Below are 16,356 nucleotides of genomic sequence, written 5' to 3'. Positions count from 1 at the left end.
GGTGTTGTTTGGTCTTTTCTACAATGATTCTTCAACTGTGGATGAGATTTGCATCTCTGTTATATAGAGAGAATTGTGAATTCAAAACATTACAGAGCACAGATTGATGGAATTGTGCAACAAGGAAGAAAGATGTCCAAAATAATGCAATGGCAAATTCAAATGTAAATGTTTCTTACGAATGATGACTTTCATCATTCACCTCTCTTAGAAAAACTGTATTTCTTTGGTATTTTAATATTGGAAAAGAATTGTATTTGTTGTATCTTCAGTGGAATGTGATGTGAATATGAAATGATCTCTTCTGTTTCTGCACAATATAATTTTTTATAACAATCTTTGAATCTGACTGAAGAATAAATACACACCTTTTACGCTGCTGTCTGAATTTGATTTCTTGTTTAACAGACACCTTCAGAAAAAGCCAAATACAAACGAAAGAGAAACAAAAATTAATTAAGTTTGATATATACATACAAACAAATCTAAAGTATTTGTTATGAACACGTTTACTAGTATTTACTCAGCAGACGTTTTCTCACTAAAGCTCTTTATAAGATTGTGCAAATAGCATGTCTTAACTTGCCTTGACATTGCTTGTCGGCAGATAGCAAAAGTTCAAACTGGCTGGTTCATGATGCTTCACCTTCCAATATTTGTAAGCACTTGTAAAACCAGTGTGTGTACTCTTGAAAGGCTTGTGTGGCTTTTGAGTTTTGAGTCCATCAGCTCCATCTTCAATCCAATGCAGTAATGCCTTTAGAGAACATAATAACATTCTGTAACTATAGTATGTTTCTGATTCACCTCATATACTCAAATGTTCACAACAGAATATTTCTATTGTTCACTGTATCCACCTTTTTCAACATGTGACTACTGTGTTTCTAATTGTAGGACTTCCATTAATAGAACAAATCATCATTTTAAATAATAAGGTTGTACTAAAAAAATTATCTTTATACAGGCATGTTTGGCTTTGTGGTTCATTTTAATCCATCATGAAAATTAGATTACTGAAACTAGTAACACAAGTTTATTCATGGTTAAAGCTCTTTTGAGATTACTGTTTTATTCCTTGAGGTTATTTTCTCACTGTATTCCTATATTACAGTAATATTTAAAGAAACACTCCACTTTTGGAAGAAAATAAGCTCATTTTACAACTCCTATAGAGTAAAACCAGTGGCATTTTACCATTTTTCAACCCATTCAGCCAATTTTTGGGTCTGGTGGGAGCACTTTTAGCTTAGAATAGTTTACTGAATTTGATTAGACCATTAGTTTTACTTACCTAGCAAAATAAATTACCCTCTAAGTTTTTAATAACTTATTAAGTTGCTCAGATGAGATTAAAAACAGGAATTTTTTTTACATTAAATGAAGATAAGACAGAGGTTATTGTTTTAGCCCTATTGCTAATTTTCAGGCTACATCTGGTCTGCATCTCTGCCTTCAGATCCTCTCGAGTGCAGAATTTGGTTGTCATTTTTGATGAGTCATTGAAACTAGACAAACTTATCAGTTCTATTATTGGTTCCAGCTTTTATCAACTCCTGTGCAGTTAAACACTTTTTAATACCACTTTTCGGGGTTTTAAATCCCACTTCACGGTTAAATTACTGCAACACACTTTACTCTGGCATCTCTAAATCACAAATTTATCACCTAACATTGGTCCAAAATGCTGCTGCTAGATTCATTTAAAATAGTAATCTGAGGTCCCTCCATTTGCTGCCGATCCAATTCAGAACCAATTTTAAAGTGCTTTTACTGGTGTATAAAACCCTACATAGTCTAGCCCCACATTATCTTTCAGAGCTGTACCATTTTTCTACTCCCGTTAGATGTTAAAGGACCAGTGAACAAAATATTGCTTTAGTTCCCCAGTCCAGACTAAAACATAGAGGGGACAAAGCTTTTTCTGTGGCTGGTCTGGGATTGTGAAACAATCTGCCCCATGAGATTAGAATGGCACCATCACCATCTATTTTTAAATAACTTTAACCATACTGATTCAGTTTTATATTATAATATTAATATTAAACTGTTAATAATAATTATAATATTAATATTATATTAATAGTTCTGTCGATTGCTTTATTTATAAATTATATATATATATATATATATATATATATATATATATATATATATATATATATATATATATATATATATATATATGTTGCTTCTCTTGGTTTTATTTCTATGTTTTTATAGTTTTCTTTATATGTTTACTAGATATTACTCAGTCAGTCTTGTGGCTGTTTTAATTGTGCTTTTAAATAAACAAATTTGAAATTCATTTAAAAAAAAAACCAAAATAGTTTTAATAATTGTCTTCCTATTTAAAACTTGACTCTCCTATAGATACATTTTGTACTAAGACTGATGGAAAATGAAAAGTTGCTATTTTCTAGGTCGTTATGACTGGAAAATATATTATCATTCTGATTTAATAATTAAGTTCTTTTAAGATTTAGAATGAATAAATTAAGAACTTTGTTGCCATACCAGGAGATTCAGTAAATGCAACAATAGTATGCAGCACCTCATGTCAGCCAGTTTTTTAAAACCATTTTACAGATTGTTTGCAGTTAAGCTTTACTCAGTTACTCCCATAATTCATGCAAATGATCATGGAGTGTAGGAAAAAGGAGAATATCCATTGCTATAAACTACAGTCTGTCAGTTGTGGCAGGGTATGGTCTTACCCAGGGGTCACCAACATTGTGCCCGTGGGCACCAGGTAGCCCGCCAGGTTCACATGAGTTGCCCGCGGGCCTGTTCTAAAAATAGCTCACCATAGCACCACATATGAGTAAGCTGCATCTAATATTTTTATAGGTATTCTTTTTTAATCACACTTGCATTGGTGTAAATTTGAAAATTACTTTAAGTTATATATTAAAAAAACTTTAAAAACTATTTCAGACAAATGAAGTGTTGCATATTGATATTTATATAGCTTGTTATATCATTGTTGACAACTACTGTGAGAAATCATTAACATGATCAATGTCTTCACATAGATGAATATAATCAATTATTATTAATAACATGAAATTAAAAGTAAATTGAAAAAATGTGTTATTTAATAACTGGTGCCCTTCACATTAATCGGTACCCAAGAAGTAGCTCTCAGTTTCCAAAAGGTTGGTGACCCCTGGTCTTACCTTATATCGGTCAGCTATTTTGAAACTGAGGGCAGACTGCAGTTTACGAAGACAGATGGGGCAGAGGTCAAGTGGCCGACAATCAGACTCCTTTAAATGATTAGAGCCCTGCATGATACAGTTCACCCACTGGCAGTGCTGCATCCCGAAAATATGTCCAATCTCATGAGTCAAGGTCTGAAGTAGATGAACAAATAAAAGTTGTGATTAAAATATGAACTCTTATACAAAGTTTAGTGCATTTGTTGATGAATGTTTTCAACCACACAATATAACACATGGCAAGAAATGAAATCTTCCATCCTTTATATAAACCTTCAGAACATCATGTCATGGGGTAAAAACAGAAATTAAATTAATTTTCTTTTTGGCTTAGTCCTTTATTAATCCAGGGTCGCCACAGTGGAATGAACCATCAACCTATCCAGCACGTTTTTACGCAGCGGATGCCCTTCCAGCCGCAAACCATCACTGGGAAACATCCACACACACTCATTCACACTCATACGCTACAGACAATTTAGCCTACCCAATTTACTTGTACTGCATGTCTTTGGACTGTGGGGGAAACCGGAGCACCAGGAGGAAACCCACGCGAACGCAGGGAGAACATGCAAACTCCATACAGAAACACCAACTGACCCAGCCGAGGCCTGAACCTGCGACCTTCTTGCTGTGAGGCGACAGTGCTACCTACCGCACCACTGCGTCGCCTACAAAAACTAAATATTAAATGAAAATGTTACTTGCAAATTTTTTTTTCTATATTACAATTGTGAGTTTATACATATTAAAGGCAGAATTGCAAGATATGTATTTTTTTCAAAAGGTAGTGTAGAAGAGATAAACTTCCATTTGTGAGCTGATAACTAACAAGTCAGGGAAATCTAAATAAATTGTGGCACATAAACTTACAAAAAATACAGTTTTGCAAGAAAAAGGGTTATATATATACACACTCACCGACCACTTTATTAGGTACACTTGTTCAATAGCTTGTTAACGCAAATTTTAAATCAGCCAATCACATGGCAGCAACTCAATGCATTCAGGCATGAAGACATGGTCTGTAGACCGCTGATCTACTGGGATTTTCTTGCGCAACCATCTCTAGGGTTTACAGAGAATGGTCCAAAAAAGAGAAAATATCAAGTGAGCGGCAGTGCTGTGAGCGCAAATGCCTTGTTGATGCCAGAGGTCAGAGGAGAATGGCCAGACTGGTTTGGGCTGATAGAAAGGCAACAGTAAGTTAAAAAAACATTCGTTACAACCGAGGTATGCAGAAGAGCATCTCTGAACGCACAACATGTCTAACCTTGAAGCAAATGGGCTCCAGCAGCAGAAGACCACACAGGGTGCCACTCCTGCCAGCTAAGAACAGGAAACTGAGGCTACAATTTGCACAGGCTCACTAAAATTGGACAACAGAAGATTGTAAAAACGTTGCCTGCTCTGATGAGTCTTGATTTCTGCTGTGACATCTGGATGACAGGATCAGAATTTGGTGTCAATACGATGAAAGCAAGAATCCATCCAGCCTTGTATTAACGTTTCAGGTGGTGGTAGTGTAATGTTGTGGGGAATATTTTCCTGGCACACTTTGGGCCTATTGGTACCAATTGAAAATTGCGTCAATGCCACAGCCTACATGAGTTTTGTTGCTGTCCATGTCCATCCCTTTATGACAACTGTATACCTATCTTCTGATGGCTACTTCCAGCAGTATAACAAGGCATTTCATAAAGCACGAATCATCTCAAACTGGTTTCTTATGCATGACAATGAGTTCACTCAAATGGCCTCCACAGTCACCAGACTGTCTAAATAAAGCACATTTGGAATGGGGTGGAATGGGAAATTCACATCATGGATGTGCAGCCGACCAATCTGCAGCAACAGCGTGGTGCTATGATGTCAATATGGACCAAAATCTTTAGGGAGTATTTCCAGTACCTTGTTGAATCTATGTCACGAAGGATTAAGGCAGTTCTGAGGGCAAAAGGGGTTCAACCCAGTACCAGTAAGGTGTACCTAATAAAGTGGCCGGTGAGTGTATATACACACACATTGTATAAATGATTGATAATAAATGCGCTGCAGTATTCCATTAAAATAAACAATGTTCGATTGATTTTTATGGCGTTCATTCCGTTGTGGTGACCCCTGATAAATCAGGCACAAAGCTGTAGGAAAATGAATGATTAAATGAATTGAGCTTATGATGATTAATAGTTATATCACACTGTTTGCCAGTGGTCTCACTTCACCTTGCATGAGTGCAGCAGAAGAGTGCTGGTGAGTGAAGGAGTGTAGTAATTCTCAAACATAGAGTAGTCTCCTTACTTCAGTTTTATTCTCTTCTTGAGATGCCTGCATAGCTCAACTTGTAAAAATCATCATCATACCGTGCAAAGCTGAAGACTCCCATACCTACAGGAAAAAAATATTTCACAATTTATAAGTATTAAAATTGCAAAAGGTTTGTTAAATCAGAAAATAAAAGTGTGCTCTAATGACAACTGTGCTTTTGTTACAAAAAAATTTCAGGAACGAGTTCATATGATGATAGTGTGATGATGTAAAATCACCATGAGAGAGACAAGATTGGCCAAAAACAAAATTCCACGACTCCTTGGGGTACAAATCGATCATGGTGATCCCCACAATGCAAAAAGCATCGATGGGCTTTCTCTTTTTCAAGAAGGCCATCAGTTCTCCTGGAAACGTATCGGAATAAGCTTTGCTCACCAAGTGTACGTAAACACACAAGGAGTCTCTTTGTGGTTTTCAGGAGCTCAGAGTACATACATAGATACTGACGCAAGAAGGACATTATAATAATTGGAATATAAACAATACAAATGATAAAGTTATATATTTACATCTAGAAAGTTTATGTGCAATATGTGCATTGTTGACTTTTAACTATACAAATAAATTTTTTTTATAAAAGTATTTATATTTAAGTGGCTTTTTGGGTTACAAAAACAAGTGTCAAATGACAAGATAACTATTTAAGTTGGATATAGCCTGAGGAATTTTACATTTACTTAAAGGTTCACACGTCCAAAGCCCCACCTCCTGAAATCACGAATATACACATTAAAGATGACAGTAGATAACCCACTAGATCATGTCATTCACCAGTTAGAAAACTGTATAGTACTTTATAATACTACAATTCTGAATGAAAAGCATTGTTACATCTAGCACACTTTCAGTTGTGTAGCAATACTTGTTATAATGTGCAATATTTCATCCATGCAACAATCGCTGGTCCTAAAGCGACTGCTTAGTGGTAGGCCGGCAGGGTGCAGAAATTACACTTATTACTAAGCCATACTTACATGTTATTTCAGACCGAATATTTAAAGAAGCATGATAAGCAATATAGGCCACTTCACATGTTGACATTGTTCAAAAATGAATCAATGTAAATATAACACCAACTTCACCTTAGTAAAGCAGGCTTGGTGGAATAGTGCTGTTTACTTATGTTTTGTTGTTAAACTAAATAAAAATCTACATTATCAATGCTGTAAAAGGACCCTCATGAAATGTCACATCAACACATTGTTTTACCACAGTCAAACTCTCTCTTTCTCTCTCTCTCAGGTGCATGTAAACACTGTGTGCATGCATGTGCAAATGACGGATCTGCGTGAACTGTCTGTCAACAAATCTACATTACAGCTTGGGCTCCTTATCAGAATTATGGGAATTGTTGGCCTGACAGATTTTAATTGGATGAACTTTTTTGAGTCTTATGCCTTACCCAAAATATAAAACTACATATAAATACATTTAGATCATTTACTTTAATCAAAAATCAAAAACTTTATTGAAATGTAAAGAGACTTTCAAAAAGCACAACAAAAAGTGTTTCTGAAGACAATCACCTACTGCACCTTTTAAATCAGTGCGAAACACTGTCTGAAATTAGCCTAATCTAATGTTAATGTTAACTTGTGAAACTAATTTTATTAATCATATTGATGAATTAATGGTGAAAACCATGTGCAAATAGCTTCAAACTTAAAAAGGTTTATAATGCAAAACTAAATTATTTAATAGATCCACTAGATAATAGATAAAAGACATAAATTTAAATGTTTAATATGATATCAAATATCAAATTCTTTCAAATTTCTATTGTACACAAATTATCTATACAAATTAGAATATTATAATTAGCATTGCTGAAATTAATATAAAAACTGACCAAATACATATATACACACATTTGCATAAGTAAATAGATTAAATGATCGGCTCAAAAATATTTTTTTAAAATAAAAACTCAGTTTTTATGTTTTATATAAAAATGTTTCTGCTGAATTTCTGATAATTCTATTAATATATCTATATGTATTCTATTAATATAACTAATAATGAGAAAATATGTTTTAATGCTTATTTGTTATGCTTAAAGTGGTTAGCACTGTCGCCTCACAGCAAGAAGGTCACTGATTTGAATCCAGACTAGGTCATAGGCATTTCTGTGTGGAGTTTGCATGTTCTCCCCGTTTTCATGTGGGTTTTCTCCAGGTGCTCCAGTTTCCACCACAGTCCAAAAACATGCACTATTTTTGAATTGAATAAACAAAATTGGCCGTAGTTTGTGTGTGTGAATGCGGGAGTGTATGGGTGTTTCCCAGTAGTGGATTGCAGCTAAAACTGCATCCGCTGTGTAAAACATTTACTGTATAAGTTGGCGGTTCATTCCTCTTTAGTGACCCCTGATGAATAAAGGGACTAAGCTGATGGAAAATGAATGAACGTTATGCTTGATTCAATTCTGGTATCTAAAGGAAAGCTATTTTTATTTAAGTTATTTTGGATATTATAGTTTGTCATTTGCCTGATAAATGATAATACAATTTGTAGTTTTAAACAGTACTAACCTGCATGCAGCTGGAGGTGGTGTGTGTTGCTGTTGCTCACAAAATGAGCAATCTGACGAAGCAACTGTTACTGGTGGAAAAAGCTTGACCGCCAGCCCATAATAGAAGGTTTGACAGTAGTCCTTTAGCCATTCAACACACTGCTCAGCCACAGCCGCTTCATCTCCAAAAGAGCCTGTACATTTATCAAAATGGCACAAAAACAAGTGAGAAAACAATAGTTAGTGAAACATTTAAGCTGTTTTACAATACAAGCTCGCTGACCAATAGTTTGAATGTGGATAGTATTGTGTACGCTGGGTGGAGTACGGCAGTAAGGGCTCATGTAAAAGCTCTGAAAGTCTTGAGGATTCTCTGGATGGGCAGGATTCCAGTTTGAGTCGGAGTGAACAGTGATGGGGCTGAAAAATGAATTAGCAGGCTGGAGTCCTCCATCTAAAAGTGTCTTTTCTGCTCGGCTGAACTGTTGGTATGATTCGATTAGATCTTTCTGTGTGGACAAGAGGGCCGTGAGCAGCCTCTCAAGCCTCTTAATAACCTGCATCTATCCTTTAAAAACACAAATAACAATTGGGTTTGATGAGGACTTTCTAAAGACATGATGCTTTCTGTACTGTTAAAAAATTGTGTGTATATATGTATGTGTATATATATTTATGTACTACAACTAATGTGAGCAGCATAATGATCATGCTAATAGTGTTCAAATCTGCTAGCATAGCAATACATGTTAAACAAACAAGTTAAACAGAAAGAGAAGTGGTAGCAAAATGCTAATTTAATTGGTAAAACGTATTTGCATGCTAATTAGTATTTACACTTTAATATGGTTCAAACTTAATCGATCTATCTAATACTACTCCAAACTTTCCAGCTTGTCAACAGAATCTCTTGATTAGCTTATATATTTGTAGTGTACAACTGTAACATATAGCAATAGGAAACATTGTGATTTATAAGCTGTTTTCTGTATGGGGACATAAAATAAAGGTAATAAAAGTATAAAATAAATAAATAAGGTAAGTAAATATAAAATGTTTTGTAAGTAATGGTGTGGTAAGCTTCTTACAGCTGTCAATACTGTATTCTTTGTTTACTGACACACTTGAACTGTATGTGGACATTATCTGTGAATTGCGTTAAGTTATGCCCACCAACCATATAGCGATTTTAAATAATAGTAACTTAACCTGACATATCGTAGTATTAAATGTTGACATGTCCGAGAGAACTGCCATTGGTCAACACACGTTTATATTTATATAAGCTACCCTATACAAAGAATGTCATGCGTCGGATAAAAAAAAACTGAAAAATAGTAAAAGAAACAAGAAGAATACACAAACATGCTGAGAAATACGGAAGCGGTAAACTGAAAGCTGTTGAAACAAGTTTTCAGCATTGATATGTTTTCAGTAACAAGACTCGATATTCACACTGGCTGCCATGTTTTTCAAACTTAAAGTACCAGACCATGTGATGACCGTGTGATGACTTTTGATAAATGCTGCAAAAATAAAAAATTGTATGTGTATTCAAGAATTTTTAAAAGAGAAGCACATTCGATGATATATATTTCCAATATTCAACACCTAGGAACAAATGACAACAAAATGTAAATGCATTTTATTTTTTCCCGTCACAAGTGGTAAGATGTTTTTTTTAGATATTCTTAGCCTAAGTTGCAGAATTTTTTTTGTGACTTAAATTGTTTAATTACTACTTTACAAAATGTAAAAAGTGTTCAAACTGTGGAATTTTATAAGGACTTTTTAAATATTATTTAATTTGATAATTTGCCTCTGTAGTTTTTTTTTTTTTTTGTATAATCTTATTTTTATTATTATTTTACTTGTTTAGTTATTGTATTTGATGTCATCCATTATTATGGTTAATATGTTTGTATTGTTAAAACACATAAAAAAATTAATTACATGTATATATATATATATATATATATATATATATATATCAAAAATGTTATTATTTTATATATTTTTATTATTATTTATTTATGTTTTATTTATTGTTACTGCTCCTATGGAGTTTAATAATAAGTATTTGTGTTTTCTGGGTCTATGATGGCAATACTCAATGACAGCACTGCCGCTGTAGGGGAAGGGAGGGATACGGGGATTTTAAAAGGAGGTAAAATATGTAAACTGATTGTATTGTAAAATTATTGAAGAATATATATATATATATATATATATATATATATATATATATATATATATATATATATATATATATATATATATATATATATATATGTATATGTGTGTGTGTATGTATATATATATATATATATATATAGACCACAGGTGTCAAAGCCAGTTCCTGGAGGGCCACAGCTCTGCAGTTTTGTTCCAACCCTGCTTCAACACACTTACCTGTAGATTTCAAACAAGCCCGAAGGTCTCAATTCGTCAGATCAAGATGTGTTTAATTAGGGTTGAAACTGGAGGGCTTCCCCCTCCAGAAACTGGCTTTGACACCTGTGATATAGACTCAATTTTATTCACCGAAAATATAATTCACCAGTACAAAAGTACACAAAGTTTCTGATAAAATAATCAGATTTAATAAACAGAATTACACAAATGTGATCCAAAAAAAGCTCAACAAAACACACTAAACAAAAAGCATTTGATTATGGCCATGACAAAGATGCACAAAATTTTGAAAAAAAAAAAAAAACATTTACAGATTTCATAAAGACCTTATGTAAAGCGATCATTTAATATCAATTTACTACCAACAACAGTCAGATTACAGTGCTTGCTGTCATTAAGATTACATTAAGACTTAGTTTCTCTATCAACACATTTCAATTTGGCTTGCATCAAATCAGCTATCAGCTGATCTGCAGACATTTAAGGCAAAGGTGACTTTATTGGGCCAAAATTATAAAATAAAAACATAACGTCTGTATTAAACCAATACACAAAACCACCTGGACTGCTTTAACAGCCATTTAAAAAACCCTGAGCTAAAGCTGTCCACTATAACCTACACAGGAGACACAAGGCCACTTTCTCATTTGAAAAAGTAATGTCATAAACAAACTAAACATTTCAGGGCTTTCAGAACACAACTATACAATATTAGGTTAGTGTGTAAAATACAAATGTCAGGACAAATGAAATTTAATATACAGAAACGAATTCTGTACAAGCTTAAATGGCAAATATACTTTCCCTTTACGAATGAACGACAAAGAAGTACTTTATATTACAAAAGGACCTTAATTGCACAGTTTTATTGTCATGATCTTATGGGAAGACAAAGGCAGTGAAATTATGTTCTCCTATCAACGATAAAAGGGCCTTTAACCAGACCAATCAAGCCAGACCACCCCCCCCCCCCCCCCCCCAAAAAAAAAAAAAAAAAAAAAAAAAAACTGCTCACCTTGTTTTTAAACCAAATATATCAAGCCCTGAGTTCATGATTAACATTTGAAAAGGGTTGTAGGCGTGTTAAACGGTTCTGAACTAAAATATGTGTTCACAAACATACAGTAAATGATCAGTTACAGCATTTAGGTGAATAAATGAGGACCGTTTTCTTGGCGTGTTTAATATGGCTACAAGCAGCTTAAAAAAAATTTCTCTTATATCAAATCCTTTGCATTATATGATTGTAATATTATGCAAAAACAACAACAACAAATTTATCCTATCTGTTTCTTCTTCGACCACAATATGTATTGAACCACTTGTACTTTGTATTAAATAAAGTAAAAACCTAATTAAAATGGAAAGTTCTTGAAGGCTTTCATTGTAACATAAGCTGTTTAAGGTTGTCGTGCAAGATGGTGTCTTTGACGTCGCGGAAGACGAGTCGAATGTTCTCCGTGTTAATGGCGGTGGTGAAGTGATGGTACAAAGGCTTCTGCTGCTGTTCCCGGCGTTTGTTTCGGAAGCACTCCACCAGGAACTTCTGCACGTCCTGCAGGTTGTGAGGTTCCCCTGTGAACTCGGAGAAGTAGTCCTTGATGTTCACAGTTTTAACTTTGTCTTCCAGCAAGTCTGTCTTATTGAGGAAGAGAATAATGGAGACGTTGGCGAAGACGCGGTTGTTGACGATTGTCTCGAAGATATTGAGCGACTCCGTGAGCCTGTTGGTTTGACGGTCTTCCATTAGCACCTGATCGTACTCGCTGGATGACACTAGGAAGAGGATGGAGGTCACAGAGTCGAAGCACTCGAACCATCGCTTGCGCTCTGACCGCTGTCCGCCCACATCCACCATCTTAAAAGGCACATTCTTGATCTCAAATTCGTACTCGTGGATACCTTTGGTGGGTTTTCGAGCCAGAAGTATATCCTTTTGGCTGGGCAAGTAGTCCTGAAGATTGAATGGAAACAAACATCAGACAGCAATAACACAAGAAAACCCTAAAACCTTTATGAAAAATCAGTGCTAAGCTACACATTTCTACATGCATCTCAATAATTCTTCACTAAGTGCATTTTTGTGCTGGTTATTCAGTTGATAAGGACTTATTACAGATAAATAAATATAACCCATCTGCCAGTATGTGGCAAGCCCTGCCGTAATGAGCGATTTAATGAATGAAAGAATGAATGAATAAATCAATCAATCAAATCAAACAAACAAAGGGCCCTATCAGGCACAAGACGTGTTTGATGTGATTTGTTGCTGTTTTCAGACAAGCACAACAGTAATTTTCATATTTTGCGTCATGTTGTTTAAATAGCAAATCCATTTGCGCCACTTTGTGGACTCTTGGGTGTGCTGGTCTAACAAAGTAGGTGTGTTAAAGTGCATTGTTGGTGCATTGCTATTTTGTGGGACTGAAATAGACTGTGCCATTGACCAACTAAAAGCTGGTCTAAAGTGCAATGAGCATGCATTAGTTACGCGCGTATGCAGGTCTAAACACTTAAAACACACAGGATTAGACTTGTCCATCTATTGGGTTTTGGAGATGTATGCATCACCATATGGGCAATGAAAATACGAAGTGTGTTTGGATATAACCCTTTATTCTAACTTTTTAACCACACTTCATTATTATTGTTCACGTATTTGTTTGCTGGAATTTTTTTTTTAACTTTATTATTTTTTAGACATTAAAACACAACAACTTACAACTTTGGTCCAACAAACATTCACACTACATTTGACAATAAAGCATAAAATATACAAACAATCCATACATCAATCCGTACATCAAGTATAGTAAAACTAGATTAATACAATAAAAAAATTAAAAAATAAAATAAATAAATTAATTAAATAATAAAATTAAATTAAAACTACAAAAAGGGAAACAAAGAATAAATACGATAATAAATAAATAAAAATAATAAATAAAATAATAATAATCTTCTGTTTTAAACTAAATTGGTCTAATCTTCTTCAATTTAACCATTTCTTGCAGAATTTATGTCTTTAAAAGTAAGCCATGAAAGGTTACCAAAATTTTATAGAATTTTCTTTTTTCTTTTTTAGGGAGTATCTGATTTTCTCCAGTTCTAAATATTTCATTACATCCCTCATAAGATGTATACAAGCGGCTTTCTGTTTTCAGTTTAATAATATAAACCTTTGCGCTAGTAGACAGACAAATGGAACTATATTATGTTCAATACTGTTTTTAGTAAAGGTGTAACGATACATCCAGCTCACGATACGATGTGTATCACGATATAATGTTCACGATTCGATATGTATCACGATATTTGGAATAAAAATTGAAAATTTAACTGAAATGCAAATTTTACCAAGTAAACTATTTTTTATGTATTTCTTTTGTTTCAACTTGTTAAACTGAACCTTCTTTTAGAAAATATATTAAATAGGCCTGTCTCTGGAAAATAAAACAATTTAAAAACTTCTTTAAAAATATTATTGAAATGACAGAGACAAAATTAAGGAACAATTTAAGTAAAGGTGCAAAAAAATAAGCTTTCTATTCAATTGAATTTAACAGTAAGAGCTTAAGGCTTTGCTTGGTCACTTGTGTTTTTTGTGTGTGCAAAAAAAATCCACATTTCCAATCAAACAATCAGCAATCAGCAGTTCTATAAGATAATCCTGAACTTATGTGTTTCTGTCTGAGAGGTTTTTATGGATGGCTGTCTTCATGTTGGGCATGATGAGTGACAGGGTGGCCGTCTTTTCATTACACAGGACAGTCGTGACTCTTTTCAGCAGTTTAGGCAGGTTTACTATTTCTTTGGCATCGCTGATGTCGGCGCTATCAAGTGTATCATGTTGACGTGCATTTTTGTGTACCTCTGTACTCAAAAGGGTTAATGCTCGTCGTAATCATAACTCTAAAATGCGATATGATTGTTTAAATAATGTGTACGTTTTCGGTTTCATTTCCACTGCTAAGTGCTGTTCATACTTCCCACGCGGCTCCTGAAAGATCACTCTGTTTCACAAACTGAATGTTGTTTACTACTTTATTAGTCACAACCTGCAGGTTCTGTTCACTGAAGCAGACGCGCGCGTATGGCAAGCCGTTTTAGCATTTAAACCTTTGTTCTGACTATCCATAAATATATTTAATTCATATTTAATTAAATTCATTTAGAGATATCTCTAATTATATTTTGACTAGTCGAATTATAATTATGACTAGTCAAAATATAATTAGAGAATATCTAAATATATTTATGGATAGTCAGATCAAAGGTTTAAATGCTAAAACGGCTTGCCATACGCGCGCATCTATCATAGTCCGCCCTCTGTAGTAACAGCTCTCGGTCAGCTCACGTCATGTGTGATTTTGCGGACGCCAATACATCATTATATGAAGACAGAATGATATTTTAGGGTGAATTGTACCTTATAAATACAGTATGTGACTCTTTCAACACCATTAGGAGGTATCCCTGTCGCTGTGCAAAGTATGTAAATCACTGTGAAGACTTTAAAACTTAGGATGTTTGACCCAGTATGCGTTTCAAAAAGCGGACGATTCTAAAGCAATGACTGTACAACCGAAATGTTGCCAGACATCTGATTTTGAGAGGATGGGCCATCCTTTATTTCAGCTCCACTCATCTTGGTCTGCTAACATTACTGCTGCTGCAATCTGAACTCACGTGCGACAGCAGGTGGAACGTAGCTCACGTGCAAACAGCTCAACTAATAAGAGAAAACGGACGTCATATCGAAATCAAATCGTCATAACGCCACGATGCATAGAGACATTTTTGCATCGCAATAAATCGTACAACGATAAATCGTTACACCCCTAGTTTTTAGCTATCTCGAAATCAGTAATGCCTAGAACTGCTATACAGGGATTTGGATCTATCGGCTTTTGACCTATTTTTTAGAATGTTAGAAAAATATTTGCTAGAAATTAGTTTTAAAACAAACCTTTGCACTTAACAAATGACATTTTTTAAGTAGGCTAATTGATGTCTACAGTGGAGTGCGTACAACACTGTTGCCTTATCCACAAAAGAAAAGGAGTAAAGAGTAAAAGTAAGAGAATGTAAAGAGGCTGAATGGAGGAGACTCGTTCTTTATTCTCGCGCTGCAGATAGTTTAACCGTTTTCTCGCTAGTGAAGCATTCAGGTTTTTCACTTACAAAGTCCGCCATGTAAATAGCAAATGTGCCACGAGGCAATGCAAGCGACTTTTAAAGGGAACGGAAGATGAGACTATAATTGGTTTAATGCATACTTTGCTCAAAACACACCCATAACTCATTAAAAGGAATAAGCAAAACCCTGTTAGACAATGTGCCGGGGCATAGACCCTATTTTTACAACCTTAAAATTGCAAACTGGATTCGGACATGTCCTTAATGCTTCTGCGCCATGTGCTTTAGACTTTGCACCTAGATCAGTAAAATAGAGCCCAAATTGTTTAAAAAGGTTGAATCGTTTAGAAACAAATCAAGTGACAATGAATCATTGACTCAATTAATTCCTTGTATTCACATGCTGATATTTGTAAAAAGGGCATTTTATTGTGTGAAATTACTTGCTTGATTACTTGGCTTATAAAAGTAAATATACATTTCATAATTATAAATTGAATTATAGACACTATAAATGATAATCTAATAAGCTTCCTGACTAGGCTTTTGGACCTTTTTCATCCAAAGCCGTACATTTACTTTATTTACAAAATTTAAATGTTGCATAAAACTTAATAAAAATATAACATAAAAATATAACATAAGGGAGCTAGATGACATGGGCAAAAACGATCTCTGTTTTTGAGGTGGCCTGATGTTTGGGTAGACTATCACATTTTAAAATCATTTTTAGGAGAC

At 34.3% G+C, this 16,356-nt stretch overlaps 2 protein-coding genes across 2 annotated transcripts in view; both read right to left on the bottom strand.

Moving 5' to 3' along the window:
• Nucleotides 1-632: 632 nt before the first annotated feature.
• amz2 (archaelysin family metallopeptidase 2) lies at nucleotides 633-9,376 on the bottom strand. Its single transcript, XM_073918591.1, is given in 9 exon segments — nucleotides 633-703; nucleotides 706-757; nucleotides 3,180-3,356; nucleotides 5,447-5,547; nucleotides 5,550-5,609; nucleotides 5,768-5,896; nucleotides 8,084-8,126; nucleotides 8,128-8,258; nucleotides 8,348-9,376. Coding segments are annotated over 9 exon segments (1,044 nt in total). The 5' UTR covers nucleotides 8,628-9,376.
• Nucleotides 9,377-10,644: 1,268 nt separating this feature from the next.
• The window catches only part of gna13a (guanine nucleotide binding protein (G protein), alpha 13a), a 13,569-nt gene continuing 7,857 nt past the window's right edge, over nucleotides 10,645-16,356 (bottom strand). Inside the window, 1 exon segment of the mRNA NM_001012243.3 lies at nucleotides 10,645-12,433. Coding sequence (NP_001012243.3) covers nucleotides 11,861-12,433 — 573 coding nt within the window. The 3' untranslated portion in view covers nucleotides 10,645-11,860.

Source organism: Danio rerio, chromosome 12, assembly GCF_049306965.1.
Source record: "Danio rerio strain Tuebingen ecotype United States chromosome 12, GRCz12tu, whole genome shotgun sequence".
Taxonomy (NCBI): domain Eukaryota; kingdom Metazoa; phylum Chordata; class Actinopteri; order Cypriniformes; family Danionidae; genus Danio; species Danio rerio.
This window is presented reverse-complemented; position numbering and strand designations above follow the sequence as displayed.